General features: G+C 42.7%; 1 protein-coding gene across 2 annotated transcripts in view; it reads right to left on the bottom strand.

Annotated features, from left to right (window-relative positions):
• SMG7 (SMG7 nonsense mediated mRNA decay factor) overlaps nucleotides 1-23337 on the bottom strand; it is an 83283-nt gene that overhangs the window by 15457 nt on the left and 44489 nt on the right. For both annotated transcript variants that reach the window (XM_014596025.3, XM_014596024.3), the window contains exons 7-15: nucleotides 22143-22293; nucleotides 21581-21716; nucleotides 15432-15594; nucleotides 14651-14807; nucleotides 10469-10539; nucleotides 10081-10141; nucleotides 8469-8588; nucleotides 6981-7416; nucleotides 1076-1220 (exon numbers count right to left, since the gene is read on the bottom strand). In XM_014596025.3, coding sequence (XP_014451511.1) covers nucleotides 1076-1220; nucleotides 6981-7416; nucleotides 8469-8588; nucleotides 10081-10141; nucleotides 10469-10539; nucleotides 14651-14807; nucleotides 15432-15594; nucleotides 21581-21716; nucleotides 22143-22293 — 1440 coding nt within the window. The remainder of the gene's footprint in view (nucleotides 1-1075; nucleotides 1221-6980; nucleotides 7417-8468; nucleotides 8589-10080; nucleotides 10142-10468; nucleotides 10540-14650; nucleotides 14808-15431; nucleotides 15595-21580; nucleotides 21717-22142; nucleotides 22294-23337) is intronic.

Here is a 23337-nt window from a genome sequence, read left to right as displayed (position 1 = left end):
AGATTCTTTTAATTCACCAAACTTAAAATTAAGCTAGTTTCTGTCCTCTCTTTCTTTTACCTTCCTGACATTTTTTGACATACTACTCTTTGGATACTCCTTTATGCAATATATTCTGCCCAATACTGAATCACTCAAATGCTTGACACTGATAAGTAATTTACTAAGCTCTCCCAGGTGGTCTCAAGTCACTGCCTTAATTTATCTAAAAAAAGTAAGTGGTACAAAACCAAACCTTTAACTCAGCAAGCCTGATCTTTTTCCTGTAGTTCACACTACCTGAGGCAGCTAAGAACAATGTCTGAAGCTTCTCTCCCAAACCAGACTTTCAGCTGTTAAATTTAATGAGTAACTGAAGGATCTCTCTTTCTCTGCCCCCACTTCAGTAGGCTACAATTCATAATGGCAGCTGTGGCACTTGTGACAAGTAGGGTATAAAACTGCTTCTTGGGTATGTGTAGAGAGGGGCACATGTGCAGCATTTAATACTGCAAGATCCCTCCAACAATGCAGACGGACAAGAATCCTATATAAACAGCAACACTAGTCATTACACATATTTAAATAATAGATTAGAAAGCTATCACTAGACTTACTACAGTAGAAGCCAGGATGTAAAAACAGTAGGTGAAGAGCTGATTTTCTGTAGTTTATGACAAAAGAGAAACTATACCCTGTATAAATACTACTTTAAATATGTAGAGGATTTTAAAGTTACTTTACTTAGGCCAAACATGACAAAATGAGTATAACAAGATGAAGGAGTTTCATGACAAGTACTTAATCAGCAGAACTTAAGACATGCTACATTTGTATGCAAACTACAGACTTCATGGATATGGAGATTCATTCTGGAAAAAAAAAAAATCAAATAACCTATTAAAAGTTCAAATAAGGAACTTCTTACCTTGCTTCAGTTCAGCTCTACCCTTTAATTTCAGTCAATTCCATAACCTAGAAATGAGCATTTTACAAAAATACCTGCTGCCTTGACACATACTTCCTTATTTTCTATCACAAATTTCTTAGGCAGCCAAGAGTAAATGGTACTTCAGAAGGGAATCAGTTGATTTACCTGGCCTGCTAGGAAGTGGAGGAAAGGCTCCCGGGTGGTGAATGGGGATAAACTGGGAATTGCTTGCCTGACTTGGAGTCTGAGTTACTGGTGTTTTCCTGGCTTCAGACACAGGTGTCTTCCTCATCTCAGTCTGAGATTTCACCTATTCCAAAGAAGAATCACAAAAAAGCGAAGATAAAATTACAGTTTGTTTTTTTTACACAACTATCCACAACAAGGCTCAGCCCTAAAATGAAAAGCTAAGATTATCTAAGGTATATTTATTTTACCCAGGTAGCCAGGGTATGAAGATTTGGGAGATCAAAGTTCACCTTCTTGCTTACGCCGTGATTTTGAGCAAGTTACTTGGCCTTTTTATGCTCCAGTTCCTCACATCTGAAACAGGATAACTATAATTCCTCATCTCACAGGAAATTAAGGCAGTTTCCACTGAAGCCTAGACACACCCACATCTTAGTGATGGAGGCCATATAGAAAAGTATATAAGATAGGTCTCCATATACAAAAGTCTTACATTACTAACAGTAAGTTATCATGCATGAGCACAAATGCAGTCCAGAACTGAAGCTACAATATTTTTCCCAAGCCACTGCTCTACTCTAAGGCAGTATTTGGGCAAAGCCGTGTACCATGTGAAGCATGAAATGACTCAAACAATGCAACGCAAACCCTGAAATGATGTGACAGCTCCCCACACTTTGCTAATCCAGGCCCATTTTTTTATTCACTGCCCACCACTACCTGCACAGTATCTTGTGCAATTTCATATTCAGCTTATTTTTGCTCTTCTTATTTTCAATGGAAGAAAAATTTTGTAATACGTCATGAAAATTTAGGTTCAGTGGAACAATTATATAAATTATAAGATTTATGTCAAAAGTTAAGGGGCTGCATACTTGCTTTATACAGAAGAATATGTAATAAGTGCATTAAAATGCACACTGCAGGGTCCGTTTTAAAAGTACCACTGATCAACTGTTATTTTTAAGATGTATTTTATTTTTCTTGATTTTTCCTATTTATTAATTATGCTTAGCTTGACCAGATTTTCCCCGAATTGCTAAGTGACCCTGCATGGTGGGGAAATACAAGTAAGTGTTTCAGTTTAATTAAAGATCTAAAATATGAACCAACCTTTACCAAAATACAGTGAGGAACGTGATCTGTTTAGTTTTCCTGCAGAAAACGGAAACTCAGTGAAAGATGTTTAGACTGTTCCAACTTTTTTGGCAATATTCACAGAATTGTCGCAATATCCCCCAAAATGTTTTCCATAAAAGTTAAAAACATAATAATTATCTTATTTCGTAAACAACTTGAATGATTACCATAAAATGGATCCTAGTCCTATTTTGTTTTTATTATGTATATAAGGAGGCTTAGAATACTCTCACCAAATAGAGTTCTTCTCCGGTTAAGGGTTAAAAAATAAATTACTTTAGAAATATATATATTTTCTGTAGTGCTTTAGCAATTTAAGTATTAGAAGATAGTAAATTTGGTTTTATTGGTTTCTTTAGTTTCCTAACTGGTAGAACAATTTTATATTTTAGTCACCGATTAAGCATTTTCACACTTTAAACAGAGATGAACCCCTTTGATTAAGATATAGTTCATTACCACCTGCAGATTGAAATGAAACTTCTACTCAAAAGTGACTCAGGTGCATTTCCAAAATCCCCCACTTAAAATGGTCAAGTTCCTATTTATACACCTAAACTTAAGCTCCTGTTCTCCCCCCTGCCATCTTGCCTTGCAAGTTTCTATAGAGTTTGCAACTTTATTAAAAAAATGTCCATTTAATCTTTCCACCATTTAGTTATTTTAGAACTGACTATGATTTTATGTGACTAAGATAAAAATTGCTATTTTTTTTTAACTTCACATTATAAAACACTCATTAGTACATTTAATTTGAAGCACATCAGTAAGTTTAACTGATGTTCATGAGTCATTATGTATTTGCTCAAGTGTTTGCAGGATCAGGGCCTTAGTTTTCAGCATTTCAGATTTGCTTACAGCAGTTCAAAGATAACCTTCCCACAGAACAATTAAATTTACATTTATAGTTCATTATAACGTTTAAAGCTGCAACAGCAATACATTTTCCAATCTATTCTCAAAGACCAAGCTCCCAATTTTAAATTGTCTCTATTTTTCAAAAATAAAATCAAGACCTTTAAATATTTAAGTTCCCTAGATTTAAAAATTCTAGATTCAAGTCCCCCATTCAACTGAAAAGGATGATACTGCCAGCTGCTCCCACAATGAACCTAAAATTTATATAAATAAATCAAATCTTAGATGCAACAGGAAGGAGCTGGAAGTATATCAAATACAAAGAGAAGGGGACTGGTGGTAAAATTTCCTCAGTGGAACAAGTGACATTATTTTTACACACACATTATTTATATAATACATTGTGTATCTAAGTATCGATTCATAATACATATATAATACATAAATGATATATAAACAGATCATATAAAACACATTACATAAATATATTATAACCAGGGACCCTAGTTTTCTGTTTAAAAATCACAAATTCTCTGATTAAAACCCCCAACATCTATAATTAAGATGAAATGCCATTACATATACATAGGTATCAACTGAACACAATATTTTATTGATATAGTTACAATTTAAAAGCAATTTGGAAACCTACCAGTGCCTCAATCACTATAATAACATAAATTATAAATTCTGCTGTTTGATTTTGGGTTTTTTATCATGGAAAAACATCTGGCCCCAAGCCCCACACACCACCCTGGCTGGACAGCAGCTCCAGCCCTGCCCAACTCCCTCACTCACTATGGGGGCCTCAGTTTTACCTCCCCCCTCAACCTACCTGTGGGGAGCTGCTGTCCAGGCTGCCTGGTGGCTACATGCATGTGTACATGTGCACATGCACATGGTGTTCCCTACTGATCATCCTTCTCCTGCTCCCCCCAACCCCTTGCAGGCTGGAACGCTGCCAGTTTGCAAGGGGAAACCCACCATTTCCCACATTTTTCGCCTTTAAAGGAGAAAATCGGAGCTTTTCTCCTAAAAAATGAGAAAAAACAGGTTTTACTGAGTTTTTCCATGGCTAATGGAAAAGCCAGATCCCCGACTATAACAATACATGCAGTAAAAATATTTTCTTTAATATATCACTGTTATCTTTTATCTTACAAATCATCTCATTTTTATTTTATCTATTCGCTAATAACCCTTATTAGAATTAAAATGCCAGAGAAATGCAGAGATGACAATGCCTTCCTCAGGCAGTCAGCACCCAAACCCTTAAGGAACTTACAGGTCAAATGCTCTATCTTATCCTAAAGAGTACGCTTCTAGTAGGAAACACTACTTAGCTACTAAGCCTTCAAACTTTGCCTAAGACTGCACATGTTTGAGGAAACTCCAGAAAAATATTAGCAGGCCACCAGTTAGCCAAAGTCACACTAAGTCCCAAAGAAATTCATGAAGTAACTCCATGGTAGATCAATCAATCCCTAGTAAGTAAAGACCCTAAACCACCATGTCACAGTGAGCAAAGGTAGTGAATGTATCCAGTAGTCAACTTGAACAATGACAGTGGTGGAGCAGAGGCAGGAATCTGGCTTGCAGGCCAGATAAGGCCTGTGATGGACTCAATTTCTCAGAAGCCCCTGCATGCATCGCTTCAGCTGGTTTCCATGGAGACCCAAGAAGCAGTGGGGACAGGGTTTCTATGGACACTGGCCCAAGCAACAGCATTGGCAGGGTACGTGGCTGTACAGGGAGCTGCTCCAGGGCCAGGGCTTTGACCTCTGCAAAATCCTGGCCCTGGAGCAGCTGCATGCCCAGTTGTGTGCCCTGCTAACACTGCTTGGGCATCTCCATGGAAACCCCAGCAACACGCTGTCATAGCCCCACCACTCCTGGGGCTAGAGCAACACGGGCAGGGGCTGTTTGGAAATAGAGTCCAGTCGCTGGCCGGATCCACCATTTTGCCCACCCCCATGCTGGAGTGATATTGTAGCCACCGTGGTTGAGGAAACATGCAAGAAATTTTGTGAGCAATATATTTTACTGGACCAACTGCACAGCTGGAATCATTTTAGACAAGCTTTTGAGTAACATGAAGAATGCCTTTCATTTGAAAATTAATTCTAATCATGTAGTCAGTACAATAAAAATAAAAAGAACAAACCAAAAAAACCCCACCAACATTACCCATGATTCAACTGGTGTCAAAGCAGCTGAGACCAGTGATCAAGTCAGGAGAACACTGAACAAATAAAACCTCAGCAGTACTTGTTAAAAACTCAGAATCAAAATAAAACCACTGGTTTCCAAAAAAACTCAGATCAGGATACTTCACCAAAACTCTGGCAGACACAGTACTCCCCCCTCACACATAGACATGCTTTCCAGACAGCATGCCCCCCCCACACACATGGCTCATGATTTTTTTCTAGGTCTGTATGTGATTTTGAAAAATTAAGTTCTCTAGAGAGGAGTACTAAAATGAACAGGGAATTCTACAGGTATTTCCATAAAGTGACTGCACACCAGAGATATTCAACATGTAAAGGGGGTGTTTTTTCTGACTCCCAGCACTATCAACAATCTTGATATCTGACAGTCAGTGTATGTGCTGGCCCATGAAAGACACACACTAAGATTGTGCAGGCCCACTTGTTCTCGTATACACCCATGTAACTCCATCACTTCAAGTTAATATAACAGTACAGGTATTCCTGGGACTTAATGTTGTTCCAGTTAATGTTTCATTATTACGTCACTGATCTATTACAGAACATACTTATTTAAAGTTGCGTAATGTTCGGTTATAACATTGTTTGGCCACTGCCTGCTAATAGGCAACTCCTGTGGCATAACTGGATTCACTTAATATCGTTTCGCTTAAAGTCACATTTTTCAAGAATGTAACTACGAGGTTAAGTGAGGAGTAGCTGTACAAATACTACAAGTATAGACTGTATTAACTGCATATTTTGTACTATGCACACAAGAGGTGTTGGACTGTTAAGCCAGAACTGCAGTTTTTAACAAGGAACTTCATACAGAATTAGTTTAAAAGCAGGGCTATCTATCTGGCAGCCCATGGGCCACTTACAGTCCTTGGGGTCCTAGTCTGACCACTACTCCCCCTATTGTTCTTTTGAAGTAGTGTAACATGGGGTGAAAAAATGGGGCACATGCCCCAGGTGCCACCTAAAGGGAAAGGTGCTAGCAGGACAAAGGGAGGGGGAGTGCCTCAACCCTGGGCTACTGCTTACCTTGCTCCTGCCAGCCTGCAATTTCTAGCTCCTGAAAGCAACCAGTACAGAGAATGGGTAACACAGACTGCAAGGTATTCTGGGAGTCAGTTTCCTGAAGTAGCAGTTTCCTACTGTTCAGGGAGAATTGAACCCCATTTTGCTGCCAAAAATCAGCATTCTGGCCTCTGGACACAGGGTTCAGTGGTAAAAAATGGGGTGAAAGCTCCCTCCCCAGAAGCAGTGAACTCCACAGTTATGGAGGTGCTGGCATCATGAAGTAAGGGTGCAGGAGGAGAGCTTGCCATGCACTGCACACAGCATACAGCCCTCAGCCTCTCAGAAGTTGGACAGCACTGGTCTAAGGTAAGGGATACAAAGTTACCTTCCAATGCCTGTCCCAGATCCCCCAACCTACCATGGTAAAAAATTGTGGCTTGTCAGGAAAAGGCAGAAATCACTTACACTTAGTCAACTTATTCTATTACTTGTTATTTACATTGAAACTGTAATTTAGTGCTCCAAAAGGATACCATTTTACTACATACTGTACCATACAAACAAAAGATGGCCCATCCATGGCCTGAACACCTTTCCGTAATGTAAGACAACAGACAATCATAGCCTCTGATTCTGAGCACACTTACCTGCACTGCCACATTCTGCTTTCCTGCCTCTTGCATCTTCTCCAAGCTGCATTTCTTGGTCTCATTTTTCCTCTTGTTGTTGTCCTTTTTTCCATCATTCTTATTGGCTATTATTCCTTTGCTAAAGTCTCTTCTTTCCCTACCCACATCTTTCGGTGGATAGATACGCCCTTGTTCTCTGTTTATTTCTCGTGGTTTAATGTTCTCCTTAAATGTGACCATTGGTTTTTCTCCTGTATCACAGTTGCTGTTTAGACTTCTGCCAGTGGACAGAACTGATTTGAGTCCTGGGCTCCCATCTATAGACAGTGGTTCTGCAATGGACGTTTCTTGCAGGGCAAGACTCTCTTTGGCTTCACTAGGATCTTCTAGTAATAACTCAGGGATTTCTGTCAAAAACAGCAGTTTTCCTATCTCATTTTCACACTGAATCAGCCTAAAAGACAAAAAGAAATTGGATAGCATTCATAATCATTTGGACACTAGATTCCACTTTCCCAAACTAATAAGGGTCTGACATGTAGGGTGAACAGAAAGCTTCATCACTAACTTCACTTAGGTTGCTTTACATCTTGTGGACTGAAGGCATTCTTTGTTATGAAACAAGCAACTCAACACCCTGCTGCCCAATCACTACCACCATGCATATTGCTGTTGCTCTTATTTAACTGTACTGCTATATTATTCACAAGCCCCACTATACTAGACACTAGACCCAAGATAAAACTCATAATAGTTTATCATCTAAGACAGTGGCTGGCAACCTTTTTAAGCCATGGGCTGGAACACCATAGCTCCAGCCTGATGTAGGCCCAGGGATTTGTGTGGCAGATCAGGGCAGGGCTTTCCTTGTAACTACAACAGGGCCAGGCAGTTGGGAGTTACCACTTCTCCCAGATCCCTGTTCACCAACTGGAGCATGGACCCAGCTACCAACAAGTGGGGAGCTGTGCCAGAGCTGGGCAGCTGCTTCCATGCTTCTGTCACTCCTGTAATGCAGCTGGAGGGCAGGAGGGCAAGGGAGAAGTGGCAGCAGTGTGGACAATGCTTCCAGCTGCCTGGCCCCAGTACAGCTTCTCACCAGCTAGAAGCTGCACCACACAGTCAGGGAGAGGATAGGATGTAGAGGGGAGAAGCAGCAGCAAGGGCACAGCTCCTTGCTGCTTAGCCCCGGCATGGACTCAGGCAGGGGCTAAGCTTGCAGGCTCTGTGGGCCAGATCAGTAGCTCTGCGGGCCGTATTTTGCCCACCCCTGATCTAAGACATTTCAGAAGTTTCAATAATGCTCAGCACAAACATCACAAATTCACATGCTATTCTGTCAATAGCAAACTACACGACACTACAATAATACCACATGCAAATGTTTTAGAATACATCACCATTTCCACTCAGTCCATCTTTAACACCTGTCATTACTCACAAGTCCTACAATAGTAACAACACTACACCCAAGTGAGGGACAGTAAACAAAAGTTTTGTACATACCTTGGCTGGTTGTCGGCAATCCATTTCCCTGTGAAGATCAAGCGCTGTTGCCGTATCCGCCGTTGCTGCCCCTCTTTGTCTCCTGTAATTGCCTGATGACCTTTGGAGAAATCCAAGTTCCTAGTGTTGACATAAACAAAACAAAATTAGTCTCATTTGCCTCCTATAAAGGCAAATATAAGCCTTTGAAAAAATCGTAATAAACTGCACAGTTAATCTACTGTAATTCTTGATTTCAATTTTGATTTATTTAAATTACATTATATAATTATAAATGTCCAAACTGCATTTTCAGTTTTACTTGGGTAAATTAGGCATATATTATGCAGGTAAGTGTTGTGTCAGGAATAACTTGTGATAAACAGTTGCTTTTTTAATATCAGGAAAAAACCTTCAACATATTAACTGACTAAAACCAAAAGCATAAAAGCTACCAGCAAGTACACCAATTAAATGTTTTTAATAAGTTTAATAATTTTATCCTTATGTTTAAACAAGGATATGCTTACTCCCAAACTATCTTCTATTTATTCCTATAATGAAGCCATAACATTACTGGTACTATTTCTATTGAAATAATGGAATTTACTCTGATGTCAATTACTGAAGTACTTGACTATGGGAACACACTTAAGAGAAGATTAGGCTGAGCCAGAGAAAAGCAGAAGTCTTCAACAACAGAAGGATACAACTTAGTCAAATAATTATTTTCCATGGGGGGAGAGAGGGTGCGTTTTGCAGCTCGCCGAGCACGTAGCAGGGAGGCTGCAAACCCCCCCACTCCTGCCCAGCTGCAAACATCCACCCTGCTCCTGTGGGACATTCCACCACCCTACTAATCTGAGTTCACCTGCTGAAGCAGCAGTGGTGGGGAGGAGCGCAGGGCTTGCACCGGTGCCCAGGGCCAGGGGGCCCTGCACCCAGGGTGGCGCCGCAGGAGTGTGGGGCCCAGGGCCAGAACCAGCAGAGGCCCATGCCCAGAGCACGGCACCATGAGTGCCAGTGCCCAGGCTGTCACATGGGGCCAGAGCGGCTGGTGGGCAGGTGAAGAGAAATGGCAGCTGTGACAAGCAGTGAATGGGGGGGGAGGGGGGGGATGGGCATCAGCACAGGGCCTGAGTCGGTGCCTGGGGCCAGGGCCAGTGGGGACCCAGGGTAGAGCAGCAGTAGTGCAGGCCCAGGCTGGCACGTGGGACTGGAGCAGCCAGCAGGCTACTGGGGAGAGGCGACAGCGGCGGTGAGAAGCAGTGGTAATTAATTATCTATATTTACATTCATTCCTATGGGCAAAGGGGTTTCACTTACCGCCGTTCCGTTTAATGCTTGGTCTTTCTGGAACCAATTAAGAGTGCTAAGCAGGGATTGCCTGTAGACTAATTTGCTGTGGTGTAAAGCACCACAGTCCACACGTGTGGCACTATTAGACTGCAGCAAACTAATTTAAGCTGTTGTAAGATAGTACTGTCAGGGATAGTACTATCTATAGTACTACCTTACAGCGATGAGAATAACTTTGCCTAAACACATGTGTAAACACTGACCAGGGCACATACCAAAAGTCTTCAAATTCTTAAGTAATTAAGGGTAAAGCCTCCTTCAATTGTCACCTCACCTGAATGAAGGCCTCAGAGCCAAGAATCCCTGCAACTCAAACTCCTCCGGAAGTGGAGTAGCTGATGAACAGACAAGAAACAGTATGAGCAAACATGCATGCAATAATTAGGTTATGGATATTTGGTCACCATACAGAGTACCAATTACTATTAGACATGCTATAATATACTGCCAATGCTACAGAAGCTATAGAAAGTTCAGGATAGACAAAATGAAATGTTGTGTAATCTGCTCAGCACAGGAAAGCCATTTGTAAAAATATTCAAGTGTACCAGTACTAGAAGCACCTTTATTTCATTTTCACTATCCAACCATTATTTAACACAAATGATGCTAGTTGCAGTATCACCACCCCCTTCACAAAACAGATTAGGTGGTGTCCTTACCATTGTTATTGGACAGATCTTCTTCACGGGGCTGGAAACTGTTTAGAAGAGAAATCAGCCAGGGCCAAATGCTATAAGTCAAAAAGATAGTTTTCACTTTGAATGTAATGCCTGAAAGAATCCAAATACTATTTAACTTTACCAGTTAAATATTGAAACCAAGCAGAGCTGCAGTCCAATTTAGCCCTACCCATCCTCCAAAATAGACAGTTTTATGAAGTTCTGGTACCGTCCTGCCTTACTGCAGATGGCCAGGAGCCTTTATTCCCTTTACCAAAGGAACACTCTCAGCAATTAAATGCTTTTCTTTCAAGACCGTGAAAGGTAGAGTAGCAGTTCCTATGAAGCTCAAAAATATTTCAAAAGCCAGTTAACAATTCTCTAAATCCAGGTTTTGCTGTCAAATTAAATACAGAAAATCCACTTCCCAGCTGAAGAGAAACAAACAGTGGGCTTTACTTAAATTTAAGTTACACTAGGCAAACGAGTTCAAAACACCTGTTCATGGTTCATGCTTTCTAATTCAAAGCTAACTGCTCCCAAGAAAGCATAATCTGACTCAGGTGAGAGACAAATTGCTTCATGAAGAAATGTAACATTACTTCTCTTAACATTAAAGAATACTGTCAAATCTAGGAAAATATCTTGGGAGGCTAGAAAGTTCTACATTCAGGATGCATGTAAATGAAACATTTAACTACTTTTATTATAAGCTCATGCTCTGCTGACACTGGTGGTTCTAATAGTGACTGAAAATAACATACACTGAAGAACAGTCCATTTCCAATTTAAAGATTATACTATACAGAATAAGGTAGGCCATGACACTGTTGAAATGTAATGCATTTTCCCTGTACTGGTACCCAAGATGTTTCCTTTAAGCTGAATGCCTCCTAGAACTCAAGCACATACAGTTGAGACTATGAAGAAAAAAAAATGAGCCACTGATCCCATTCATCCTTTATTTCCATTATTTTGTCATTCTAAAGGGCTGCTTCTGAACTCGAAGGGCACCTCTTCCACTCCTCTTACATGCAGGAGATGGTGCACCTCTTGTTTCAACAGTATTTTGAGAGGGGTCCCTGAAGAGAGATGGAGAAAGTCTGGGAGATGCAATGGGACATGAATTGTATGCAATAACCACTGCCAACAAACTTAGGCCCACTGTTCCAGTGATCTCAGTCCAGACTTCTCAGGAAAAAAAAAAAAGAAGAGTTGTTAAAAGGGATTGTTGGAATTCCAAAGATTCTGCCAGGCTCTTGATTAACGTGGAGCCTTTTGTCAAGAGAAAAACCATCAAGTACACCACAGCTAAGGAAAAGATGGGTTGTCCACATCTTCAGATGCCTCTTGTGGACTGCAAGAGACATGGGGCTAATGCAACCTGAACATCTGAGATCTGGCCATCTTTGTCCTTGAGCACTTTTTATGCTCAAAGTGGGCCTACAGATCTTTAACAAGCAAAGGTTGCAGCTCTCAGTGGAAAGATATCCATACTGCAAAAAGGGGCTTTCTGGATATTTTCAAAGAATACCACAAGGAAGATTCCCATATCTTAGTGTGATCTAAGTACATGTAAATATAACACACAAAAACAAAGCAAAGCAGTCTGCAAGGAAATTCTACCTGTCAGCTTTCCCCTCTAGTACGATGGATTTTATTTCTTCCATGTCGTCCAGTGGAAGACTTTCTGTAAACTAAGAATTTATTCCAATGTAAATAGCCCCAGTTTGCCAAAAAATGCCTAGTAGTGGGGGCACACAGCAAAAGTATTTTTTTTGCCAAATGGTTTCAATCTTAAAAGACCTTTTCCTTCACTGTTTTCAGTCCTCCACAAGATCTTAAAGACCTTAACAACTCCTTAACGTATGCCAAAGTCTACCAGACATGGACTGGTACAGGAAGTCTAGTGGCTTGTGTAATTTCTCTTGCATTACCTGCAAATGACATCAAGGGTCTCAGCCATCAGTTTTTGGCACATGCTAAGTTATGCCAGACAAGACCTAAAAAGGACAGACTGCCTCACTATGGAGGATAACAAAATTGCCACTGGAATCAGTTAATCCTTCCCTTCTGCCAACTTGCCTAATTTTGTAGACCACAGATCTAAGGCTAGAAGAGAGGATGAACTGCCAAACAGGACCCATGACTGAAAGCATACAGGCTCTGGGCTAGTGAAACGATGTCAGGATCTTGTTTCTTGAGAAGCTGATGCCTTCAGAGCAGGAATCCTTCCCTAGCTCCCAGTGTGGCTAAATAAAGGAAGTAGCTTGTAACCAACATCTAAAACTGCTAGATGCGGTATCATGACTTCAGGTGACCAGAAGCCAAGCTGGCACTGCTGTTGTATAAGGCACAAGGGGAATCTAACAACCAGGCCACAGAGAAATCATCCAGCATCACATCATCAGCAGGTGCTGACAGTGCCAAGTACAGAGTGCTGAAGAGTTTGTGCTGGAAGAAAGGCAGTCAGCAAATTTAGCAGGCACTCCTTTCATAACTGGTAACAAGGTACCACAAGGAGTCCATCTTACGCTAGTGGTTACCTTTCTGCAATGGAGCTTGTGATGTCTAATATATGTAGACTTCTGCTTTTCACTTTTGAGGGTGCTGGAGGAGAAAACCTTGTCTCATTTCTAGAGGAACGAGCATCACTACCCTTTTCTGAGGTTGCCATGTGGATCAAACTTGAGAAGCAGTGTTTTAGATGTCTCAGCCCTTGAGCTCATGGAACCATGGCTTATTGAAATACTAGCTGAAAAAGACTAGATGGAGGACTGAATTTTAGTCACGCTCACCTTCCTCCATATCAGAGACAGTTTTCATGTAGCACTCAGGGTGAAATATTTTTAGGCAGGCATCTCTAAGCCTTCCATGCCTGCCTAGAAAAAGAAGCAGTGGACGGGGCAATGGTCGAAGACATGTCCTTTGCCTTAAAAAGGCATGGTGCCATTCTGATTAGTGCTAAGGAGGGACAGGTCTTAAACCCCAGAGATCTAGTTTCTACTACAAACACTCAAGTTTGGTATTAGGTTCAGAATCTCTGCCTATTACCTGTGAAAAAAAAAAAGCTATACTAATTAATTGTAGTGGAAGAAGGCTCTGCCTGCTGTGTTACCTAGTCCAAGAATGACACCAGCCTTCTTTTTGAAAACATGCACACTCCTCTGCTCCTGATGTGAAAATTAAAATGTACTTAGGCAATGTTATATTGATCCAATCACTGAACTTTGGTTTTTGGACATCCAATGAAAAGTACATATCCGAGTAGGTCACTAATACTCATTCAAAAATTGAAAAGTCATCGGCAAAGCCAAATAAAAAAAAAACATTTGCTGTAGTAAGGAAGTGGGTAGTGTACAAACACTATAATTAAGTCTAAATTATAATTATAGTATTAGAAGCACAAACATAGAATAAGCAACACTGTGGAATGATGTCCCTCATCTCCTAAGACATTTAATATAATACAAGACTATGTGGAAGCCAACTTCAAGTACTGCCAGAACCACTGACTCACTGTACAACCTTGAAAAATAAATAATTTTACTGTCATGTTCTAGGATTTAATCGAGGAAGCAAGCGTAAAAAAAAAAATAAAAAAATATCAGAACAAGAAGCAATGGTCTCAAGTTGCTGCAGGGGAAGTTTAGTTTAGATATCAGGAAAAGAATTCTCATTAGGAGGGTAGCAAAGCATTGGAACCAGCCAGCCACAGAGGTTGTGAAGTCTTCATCCTTGGAGGTCTTTAAGACCTGGCTAGACAAAGCCTTGACTGGGATGATATAATTGGTGGTGGTCCTTGAACACGTGGTTGGACTAGATGACCTCCTGAGGTCCCTTTCAGACCTAATTTTCTATGATTCTATCAGCAAACAAAATAGTAGCTGTTCTTTGGTTTTTCAGATTAGATGCTCTTAATGGACACCTCTATCCTTAAAAATTTAACAATCAAGTCTAAAACCAGAGATTCGTGGTAGCAAACCCTATTTGGAATCTAATAATGACCCCGAAGAACTCTCACTTTTTTCCTTGGAAACATCGTATACTTTTAAATACTCAACGTCTGCCATGTTAATAAACAGTTAGTTTCCCTTCTACCCTTAATCCTTCACTGGTCACCACCATCTTACTTAACAGGATGACAAAACAAAAATCATATTAAAAAAAATTAACACTCACTACTGTCTCTCATCCACTACTGCCTCCTGGAAGACACTGGGCCTAAGTTTCAACCAGTCCATCGAAACTTTTACAGCTGGAAGAGGATATGCAGCTCCAGAGTCCTCCTGGTAGTCATTCTGTAATGGACACTTGCACAGGACTCCAAGAAAAGACACTGAAGAGAAAAACAAACAAAACAGAGAAATCCATAGAAAAATGTAAGTAAGCACTTATCCTAATTAAAGTTTCATCATAAACCACTACCTTGAAGATCTCTTTGCTTCCCAACTGATTTAAGTGTAAAGGATTTAACAACCACAGCAATGTTAAATATATGACCTGCAGAGCCATTTCCTTGAGCCCACAGGCTCCCAAAAGGGATGGAAATTTAACAGCACAACCTGCTGCAGAATTTAGGGAGATGGGGGCCCCATTAGGGCAGATTCTGGCAGCATGGGTGCGAGTGACAGCTGTACTGATACCACAAGCGCTTGCCCTGTCACTGGGTCCAGGTCTGAATCCAGTCTGGTGCATGGGGTGAGTTTGACAGTACTGCACTAGCAGACCATTTCCAACCCCTCCCCTTTTTTCCCCCTAAAGTCTCAACTGGTAATCATAAGAAGAGATACAGGAGCAGACTCAGTGAGGTAATCAGGCAACTCTCTCCTTTTATACGGGTAGGAAGAAAAAGATTGACTTTGCTTTCTTAAGAAATAAACTGACTCTTTCCATACTAACTTAATGCATACCATGTGGAAGCAAAGAGGAAGACAAAGTCAGCTGATGTTGCCGTACTTACTGAAGAGAGCCAGCAGCTGTGTCCAACAGAGCTGTTCATCCTCGCTGTAACTGTGCTGTTCAGTTTCATTGCTAAAATCTCGCAGGTGATGCAGCTGGAACAAGTTGATGACAGTAATATGAACTAACTGCTGAGAGTTGAAGGCTTTTTGGAATAACAATCGCTGTAACAAAAAAGCCTGTATTAAGTATGTGGACTGTAACCTAAAGAAAGGTCCAGAGGGTTAGTCTGACTGATAACCTGTAAGAATGTGGTTATTAATGCACTGTTTTAGTAATGGTTCAGTCATTAAGAAAATACTAATCCTAGAATATGAAAGACCTGAGAGAGGGTGAGGACAGATGTAACGTTTGAAGCATTTCAAAGCGCAGCTTCATGTTGAAGCACTTCAAAGAAGTGGAGGATTTCAGCTGCTGCATGCAATGGTGTGTTCCCTAACGTAGGGTGTGACAAGCAGCCATGGCAACTTGCGGATCCACTCCCCGCTACCATGAGGGCAGTAGAGTGGACTGTCAGTACAGCTTCTCATCTCCCAAAGGCTGCAGCTGTATTTCAACTGCCACCCTCTCCTCAACCCAGCCCCAACTCCAAAGGGGAGGAGGGTGAACGGAGTCAGTCAGTGAGGGGACACAAAGGGCCTCTGGTCTCCTGGTGAGGCAAGGTGCACTCCAACAGAGTAGACAGGAGAGTCCTCACTGACAGATTGCCACCAGTGCCCTACACTTCCCCTGCAGGGGAGTGGAATGGAGCAGAGCTCTGTGGGATGCTTAAGGACACAGAGGTCCCCAGTTGAGCTCCACAGTGTTCAGGAACAAGAGAAGTACTCCCTAAATGCGCTCATTTCTTTCAGGGTTAGTTTTGGAGTGCTTCAAAGGCTGCATATGTCTGTCTGGATCTCCTCTGGAAGAATTTCAAAAGACATTTAAACCACTTCCAATATTACACCTATTCCCACCCTCAGATTATCTTGATAATACACCTCTACTGCGACTGTTTTCCTTTAAAGATGGCATTGGAAAGGACCCTTAACTGACAATCTTTGCCAGACCTCTTCACCTGAGCGTACAATAAGATGGGTGGAAGGGAGAGGGGGGCAATCTGATCCAACCCCCCCAAACATACCATGACCACAAACCACATGCAGTGAAAGAAAGAGACAAGGGCACCACCCTCTGCCATTGCCAATCACTGACTGACTAATATTGGTTAAAATATACACATGATGGGGATCCCTGAAAGAGGACTTCCAGGAAGAGGCTTTCAGCTACAAAAGTTGACAAAAACATCAGTCCTTGCTAATCTGACCTGTGAGCAAAAATGTATTCCTGATGCAAAATCTAGCAATCAATTCAACCCTGAATGGAAAAGCAAGGTCTTCCAGCCAGGTAGCCGAGGTTTTGAAATGCTGTCCAAAGCACTGACATACTTTAGTCAAAAATCCCACTACCTCTGGTTGTGACCAACGTCCAAAGTTGTCAGAAGAAGGCATATGACTACCCAGATCATTGAAATGTGCTTATTAAAAAGGGGAGGATCCAAGGGGAATGCGGTGGTGTGATTCCATCCCCCTTCTGTCATGTAGCTCATATGTTGACAACTTCAGTTCTCTACTGTCTCAGATATCGGGGCCCCCCTGAAGAGTCCAGGCAGGAACTGAGCTTAGACTGTGTCACTGCAGCAGCCACCAAAGACTTTTGAGTCCCCAAAATAGGTAAGAATCCCCTCCCTCAGGTGCTCAGCAGCATCTCCTTTCCCATTCCCCCTCTCCAGCTGGGTTTCCCCACAGCACAGCCCCCCCAGTAATTGTACCGCTGAGAAGAAGCAGCGGGTGACTTGCCTGCTGCCACTTTCTCCTGGCTGACTTGGGGGGGGGGGGGGGGGGGGGGGGATATATCTAGTTGCAGGAGAACAGCTGCTCAGAGTGACAGGCTTGGCTGGGAACAGCACTGGTGGACAGATCCGCTCTCCTTCCTGCACCTGCTTCTTGTCCAGTGCTCACAGGTGATCCCTGCTGCTGGCAGCAGGTGCAGGAAGGGGGAACCAATCCACTGATGCCATTGTCCCCAGCCAAGCCCAGCACCCTGCACAACCACTCCTCAGCCCCTACCTGGCTGGCTCTGCCTCAGTCAGCAGGTGGGTCACCTCTTCACGTGCTCAGAGGCATAGTCAGCAGTATTTGCAACCTGGACAAACCCTGCTGAAGAGGGAGAAGGGAGATGTGGCTGAGCAGCAGAGGGAAGAGGTAGGATGGAGCATGCTATACTTACTTGCTTCAGGGACTCAAAAAAGTCCTCAGCTGCTGCTGCCACAGCACAGTCTGCCAAACCCGGAATGGAGAGGGAGGTGCTGGGAGCCAGAGAAGGAGTACAAATTTGCAGCCACCACAACTTCCACACCCCACTTTACAGAATACTAGACCTGCTTATGAGTGTACATGATTACTCATAAGCATTTTGGAAATTAGCACTCAGATGTTAACATCAGGAAAAAGAATCAGAAATGCAAAACAAAATACTATTAAAAAAAACAATTAAAACACAATTCTCCAAACAGGAGTACTTTTAGAGTTGATTGCAAATTGAGAACTGCACTTCCATAGATTCATAGATGTTAGGGTCGGAAGGGACCTCAATAGATCATCGAGTCCGACCCCCTGCATAAGCAGGAAAGAGTGCTGGGTCTAGATGACCCCAGCTAGATGCTCATCTAACCTCCTCTTGAAGACCCCCAGGGTAGGGGAGAGCACCACCTCCCTTGGGAGCCCGTTCCAGACCTTGGCTACTCGAACTGTGAAGAAGTTCTTCCTAATGTCCAGTCTAAATCTGCTCTCTGCTAGCTTGTGGCCATTGTTTCTTGTAACCCCCGGGGGTGCCTTGGTGAATAAATACTCACCAATTCCCTTCTGTGCCCCCGTGATGAACTTAAAGGCAGCCACAAGGTCGCCTCTCAACCTTCTCTTGCGGAGGCTGAAAAGGTCCAGTTTCTCTAGTCTCTCCTCGTAGGGCTTGGTCTGCAGGCCCTTGACCATACGAGTTGCCCTTCTCTGGACCCTCTCCAGGTTATCCGCATCCTTCTTGAAGTGTGGCGCCCAGAATTGCACGCAGTACTCCAACTGCGGTCTGACCAGCGCCCGATAGAGGAGAAGTATCACCTCCTTGGACCTATTCGTCATGCATCTGCTGATGCACGATAAAGTGCCATTGGCTTTTTTGATGGCTTCGTCACACTGCCAGCTCATGTTCATCTTGGAGTCCACCAGGACTCCAAGATCCCTTTCCACCTCTATGCCATCCAGCAGGTCATTCCCTAGGCTGTAGATGTGCTGGACATTTTTCCTCCCTAGGTGCAGCACTTTGCATTTCTCCTTGTTGAACTGCATTCTGTTGTTTTCTGCCCACCTGTCCAACCTATCCAGGTCTGCTTGCAGCTGTTCCCTGCCCTCCAGCATGTCCACATCTCCCCATAGCTTTGTGTCATCTGCAAACTTGGACAGAGTACATTTCACTCCCTCGTCCAAGTCGCTGGTGAAGACATTAAAGAGTATCGGTCCAAGGACCGAACCCTGCGGGACCCCACTGCCCACACCCTTCCAGGTCGAGACCGACCCATCTACCACGACTCTTTGGGTGCGACCCTCTAGCCAATTCGCCACCCACCGGACTGTGCAGTCATCCAAGTCACAGTCTCTTAACTTGTTCACCAGTATGGGGTGGGATACCGTATCGAAGGCCTTCCTGAAGTCTAAGTATACGACATCCACCCCTAGTATACGACAATCACCACTTAAAACACTGGAGCTCGTTAAACATCAAGTTCTGTTACTTCCAGGTCTCAAGTAGTTCAGAAGCTGCTTATACCAAATTCTGAGCCAAATTCAAGTACCGCAAAAAAACCAAAACAAAAAACCCTACTTTTTTAGCATGCTTCTCTCCCATTTTGAAAAAACCCTGCTGTCATAGTTTGAGGGAACCTATTATGCCCAGCCCAGTTACCTACCCATCCTCTTCAAATAATGCAGCTGGTAAAGTAAATGCAGTTATGTGAGAGATGAACAGTATTTTTTCTTTGCTAGCTTGCACTATCTGGAGTAAACATTAACCATTTCATCTGTTTGAGAGAGAATGTAGTACAGATTTAAGCTAATAAGCTGCTCGCTTAATTAAATGATCACTCTAAACTAGTGGTGCTCAACCTTTTGGCCCTGAAGGCCAAATGAAGAGCATGGGGCCAGGCCAATGGCTGGATAGGGCTCTGGGACCCTGAACTACCCCTGCCTGGTCTGATGTGCAGGTCCCATGTGCAAGCTCTGAGACCTGGCACTACTTCCTCCCAGTCCTGCATGCAGGATCTGGCTCTCGGGCTCTGCACCACCTCTGCCTTGTCCCGTGTGCTGGGATTGGGCTCCCCACACCACCCCTGCCTGGCCCTGCGCATGGAGGTCAGTCTCCAGGGGCCTTGTCCCACACACCAGGATCAGGCTCCCAGGGTCCCAAGCTGCCTCCACCCAGAGTCCCATGCGCTGGGATCAGGCTCCAGCAGCTCTGTGCCATTCCTGCATGCTGCGAACGGGCCCTGCACACCCAACCTAGTTTGCAGGGCCAGAGCCCATGGGAAGCCCCAAGAACTGGATGACAAGGTGCTGGGGTCTGGATCCGGCTCATGGGCTGGGGGTTGAACACCCCTGTTCTACACAGATTTTGCAGAGGAGACCTCAGTTTCAAATGGTTGTACTCCATGCACAAACAGTAACAGAATCAGTAACAGAATGCTGCATCCAAGTATGAATTTTGCTAGCAGGAGAAGGAGGCAGTTTTAGGAGGGGTTAAGGGCTTCAATTAAGAGAAAATGCTGATCATCCAAAAGAGGAAGCTCTTGTCTGAAGCCTTTCAAAACAGATTTCTCTCTCAGATGAAGAAGCAGTATTTGGAAGAAGTTGCCTTTTTTTTTTTTAAACCGTGTTTCACAGTGTATAAATCAAGGTTTGAGCCCAAAATATTTTCCCTTAATTTTCCACCTCAACTTATACATTGTATCCAGGCTCTGGGGAAGTTGGATCAGGCCCCTGGGAGCTCAGGCAGCACCGAGCCCTGGAGAGAAGGACCTCCCCCCCCCAGCTTAAGGGCTGCCTAGCCTGCCAGCAGCTTAACTCTCAGCCATGTGGGGGGGGAGGGGAGGGAAGGCTCCATCAAATTAAGGAATAGGCTCCTCGTCACTTCCGCCTTCAGCAGGCTTCTGTGGTCTGGGAAGGGACTGCCTTGTCCCATGGGCAGCGCAGGATGTCAGGCAGGTGAGGGAGGTAGGTGGGGAAGGCCGGCCCTGACTGACAACCCTAGCCTCTCTGCCCCCCCCAACCCTCCCATAAAGCAAGGCAGCCTCTTTTCAGGTGGCACCAGGCATCCTGTCGGCTGCAGGAGGCTCCTGAAGGTAGAAGTGGCAGGGGGCCCGATGATGCTTTCAGCGGAGTCTGCCCGCCCCCCGCCTCCCCCCACTCCACAATTAGAGGTTGAGCTGAGCCCCTGAACTGCAGGGAGGTCTGGCCACAGGGGCTGCCAGTGGGCCAGGTGCTGCCTGAGCTCTCAGGGGCCCAATCCAGCTTCCCCAGGGCCCACCAGCATGTGAGGGCCTGATCTTTTTTTTTTTTTTTTTGTGATGAAGATCAAAGTAAAGCTTGACCTATACATTGGATATATGAAAAACTTAACTTTTTTGATTAAAAAAACTTGGGGTCAAGTTATATACTGTGTTGACTTATACACTGTGAAATATGGTAAATGCAAACCTTCTTGGCTGATCCAGGTCAAAGTACAATTTAATATGGCACTCCGGACAAGAGTACAGTCTACATTTTAACCAGTAAGTGAATGCAACTTTGCCTCCTTGGGTCTCCTTGTCTAATCCTACACTACACTATGGTTAAGTAAATCAAATTGGGGAAGAGGGAAGGGCAGCTCATCTGTGCAGATGAAGAGAGTAGACAATTAACCTCCACATCAAAAGCTGTGCAGCCAGCTTGCTGTTGTCACGTTATGCTAATTTGCTCTACTTTGGTAAGTAGCACTCATCCTTTGACCTATAGTTTAAGAACACTCATATTTAAATACATTTTTCTATTGTATTAACTTAGAAAAATACCTTTTTTATATACTAACCTTGAATTGTTCCTCCAGCTTTTCTCGAAGAGGGCTCAGCTTCTCCAAGCTTTTACTCAGGTACACATGGCCATGGAATTTAATAAATGCCTTGATGAAGTCAGACACACTCCATCGAGTCTTCACCTCATCACGACTACAGTTTGAGGAGAAATAGCTGGCTTCAATCTTTGCAACTAGACACAGATGCACAGACTAAGGACCTTCCCTGCAGAACAAATGCTAAAAGCTACATCCTTGTCTCTGAGAAAGGACAGGTCTAAGAAGAACTGAGTTCCCCTCCCACACTAATATAAGGGTATGTAATACAGCGTGCATGCTCCAAATACTGCTCCGACACAATAGTATCTTAAATACAGATCCTCCTCTGTTCAGTGGATACCTAGGAAGGATGTGGCTAAGCTATGGTCAAGGATTTCCTACTCTGCTTCCACCCCCATGTACTATGATATTCTCTGGCAAATATTCAGACTCCAAAAGAGGAAATATGCTTGCTTGTACAGAGGCAAAGTCAGTTTTAGTCATGAATAGCTAGTAACTTACTAGAAGAGATCAGTCTCACCTTTCCAGTGCTTTAGAAAGTGCTTTCTGTAGATTAGTGGAGGCAGCTGGAAAAGGGAACTTCACAGCAATGCTTCTGCAGTAGTAGAAAATTGTGGTCAAGTGGTCCCCTTTGGAGGAAGCTAAAATAGCCAACTGATTGTAAGGCTGACCTAGGGGAGAAGAGGATGAAAGATTCTCATGGAGCGAAGAGCTCATTTCTTCAAACTCAAGTTTCTCTTTCTGGTCTAGACAAGAGACTTTCCATTTCAAACTAAACCCAGTATGTTTCAGAGGGAGTACTCTTTCATTAAAATCCTATAAACCTTTTCAACAGAAGAGATTTAGATTTATAAGCCAAACTAGTCACTTATCCCCTGTTCAATATGACTGTGCTCATAAGCTGCAGAATGTATAGCATATACATGTTATTACTAAATTAGATAGGAAACAGATGCAAAATACTTAATAGAATTTTGCGTAAGTAGGTACGTACTCAAAGCAAAGCAAGGCTTTTACCTCTACCATAACTGTCAGTAACTGCTAAAAGTTAAAATGCATTATAGCTTATAATGTAAAATGGATTATATTAGAGTTTTTAGACAGAATTCAACCAGTCTCTCTTGCAGTGACTACTTAATATAGTATCATAGGGAAATCAAAATTATTTATACATGCTTATCACCACAAAGGCGGAAAATATGTTAATAAAGCTGTCTTTTTTGGCTTAAGATTTCACAAGTCAGCTTCAGAAAGTTACTACAGTGGCCAAGTCCTGACATATGTGGCTCATGAAAGTAATCTGCATTTTCATTATAGAGCAACCTGCAGCAATGGAAATTGTTATCCTATTTGCTATACCTGGAACTGGGACCATAATACTGATATAAAATAATTTAAAAAGGGAAAAAAAATCCAGATGCCTGATCTAAAGAATCAAAATCAAGCTTGTAGGTGGCAACTTGGAAAACCACTAAAAATGACTGAGTTTTGTACACTAGTAAATGAACAGACTATTAAAGAAAGCAAAAATAAGTTATCACTATTTATAATGCTTCATAGAAATGCATAGATGAGCATGGTATACTATAGCAGTAATGAAGTTTTAGTACTATAAAACCTTAATGCAATACATTTGTAAAGATTTAGCTGAAATGAAAATGTGAGAGAGAACTATAAAGCACACAGATAAAACAAACAATGAATTATCAAATGTT

Source organism: Alligator mississippiensis, chromosome 5, assembly GCF_030867095.1.
Source record: "Alligator mississippiensis isolate rAllMis1 chromosome 5, rAllMis1, whole genome shotgun sequence".
NCBI lineage: Eukaryota > Metazoa > Chordata > Crocodylia > Alligatoridae > Alligator > Alligator mississippiensis.
Note: the sequence above shows the minus strand (reverse complement) of the source record. Positions and strands in the feature narration are given on the sequence as shown.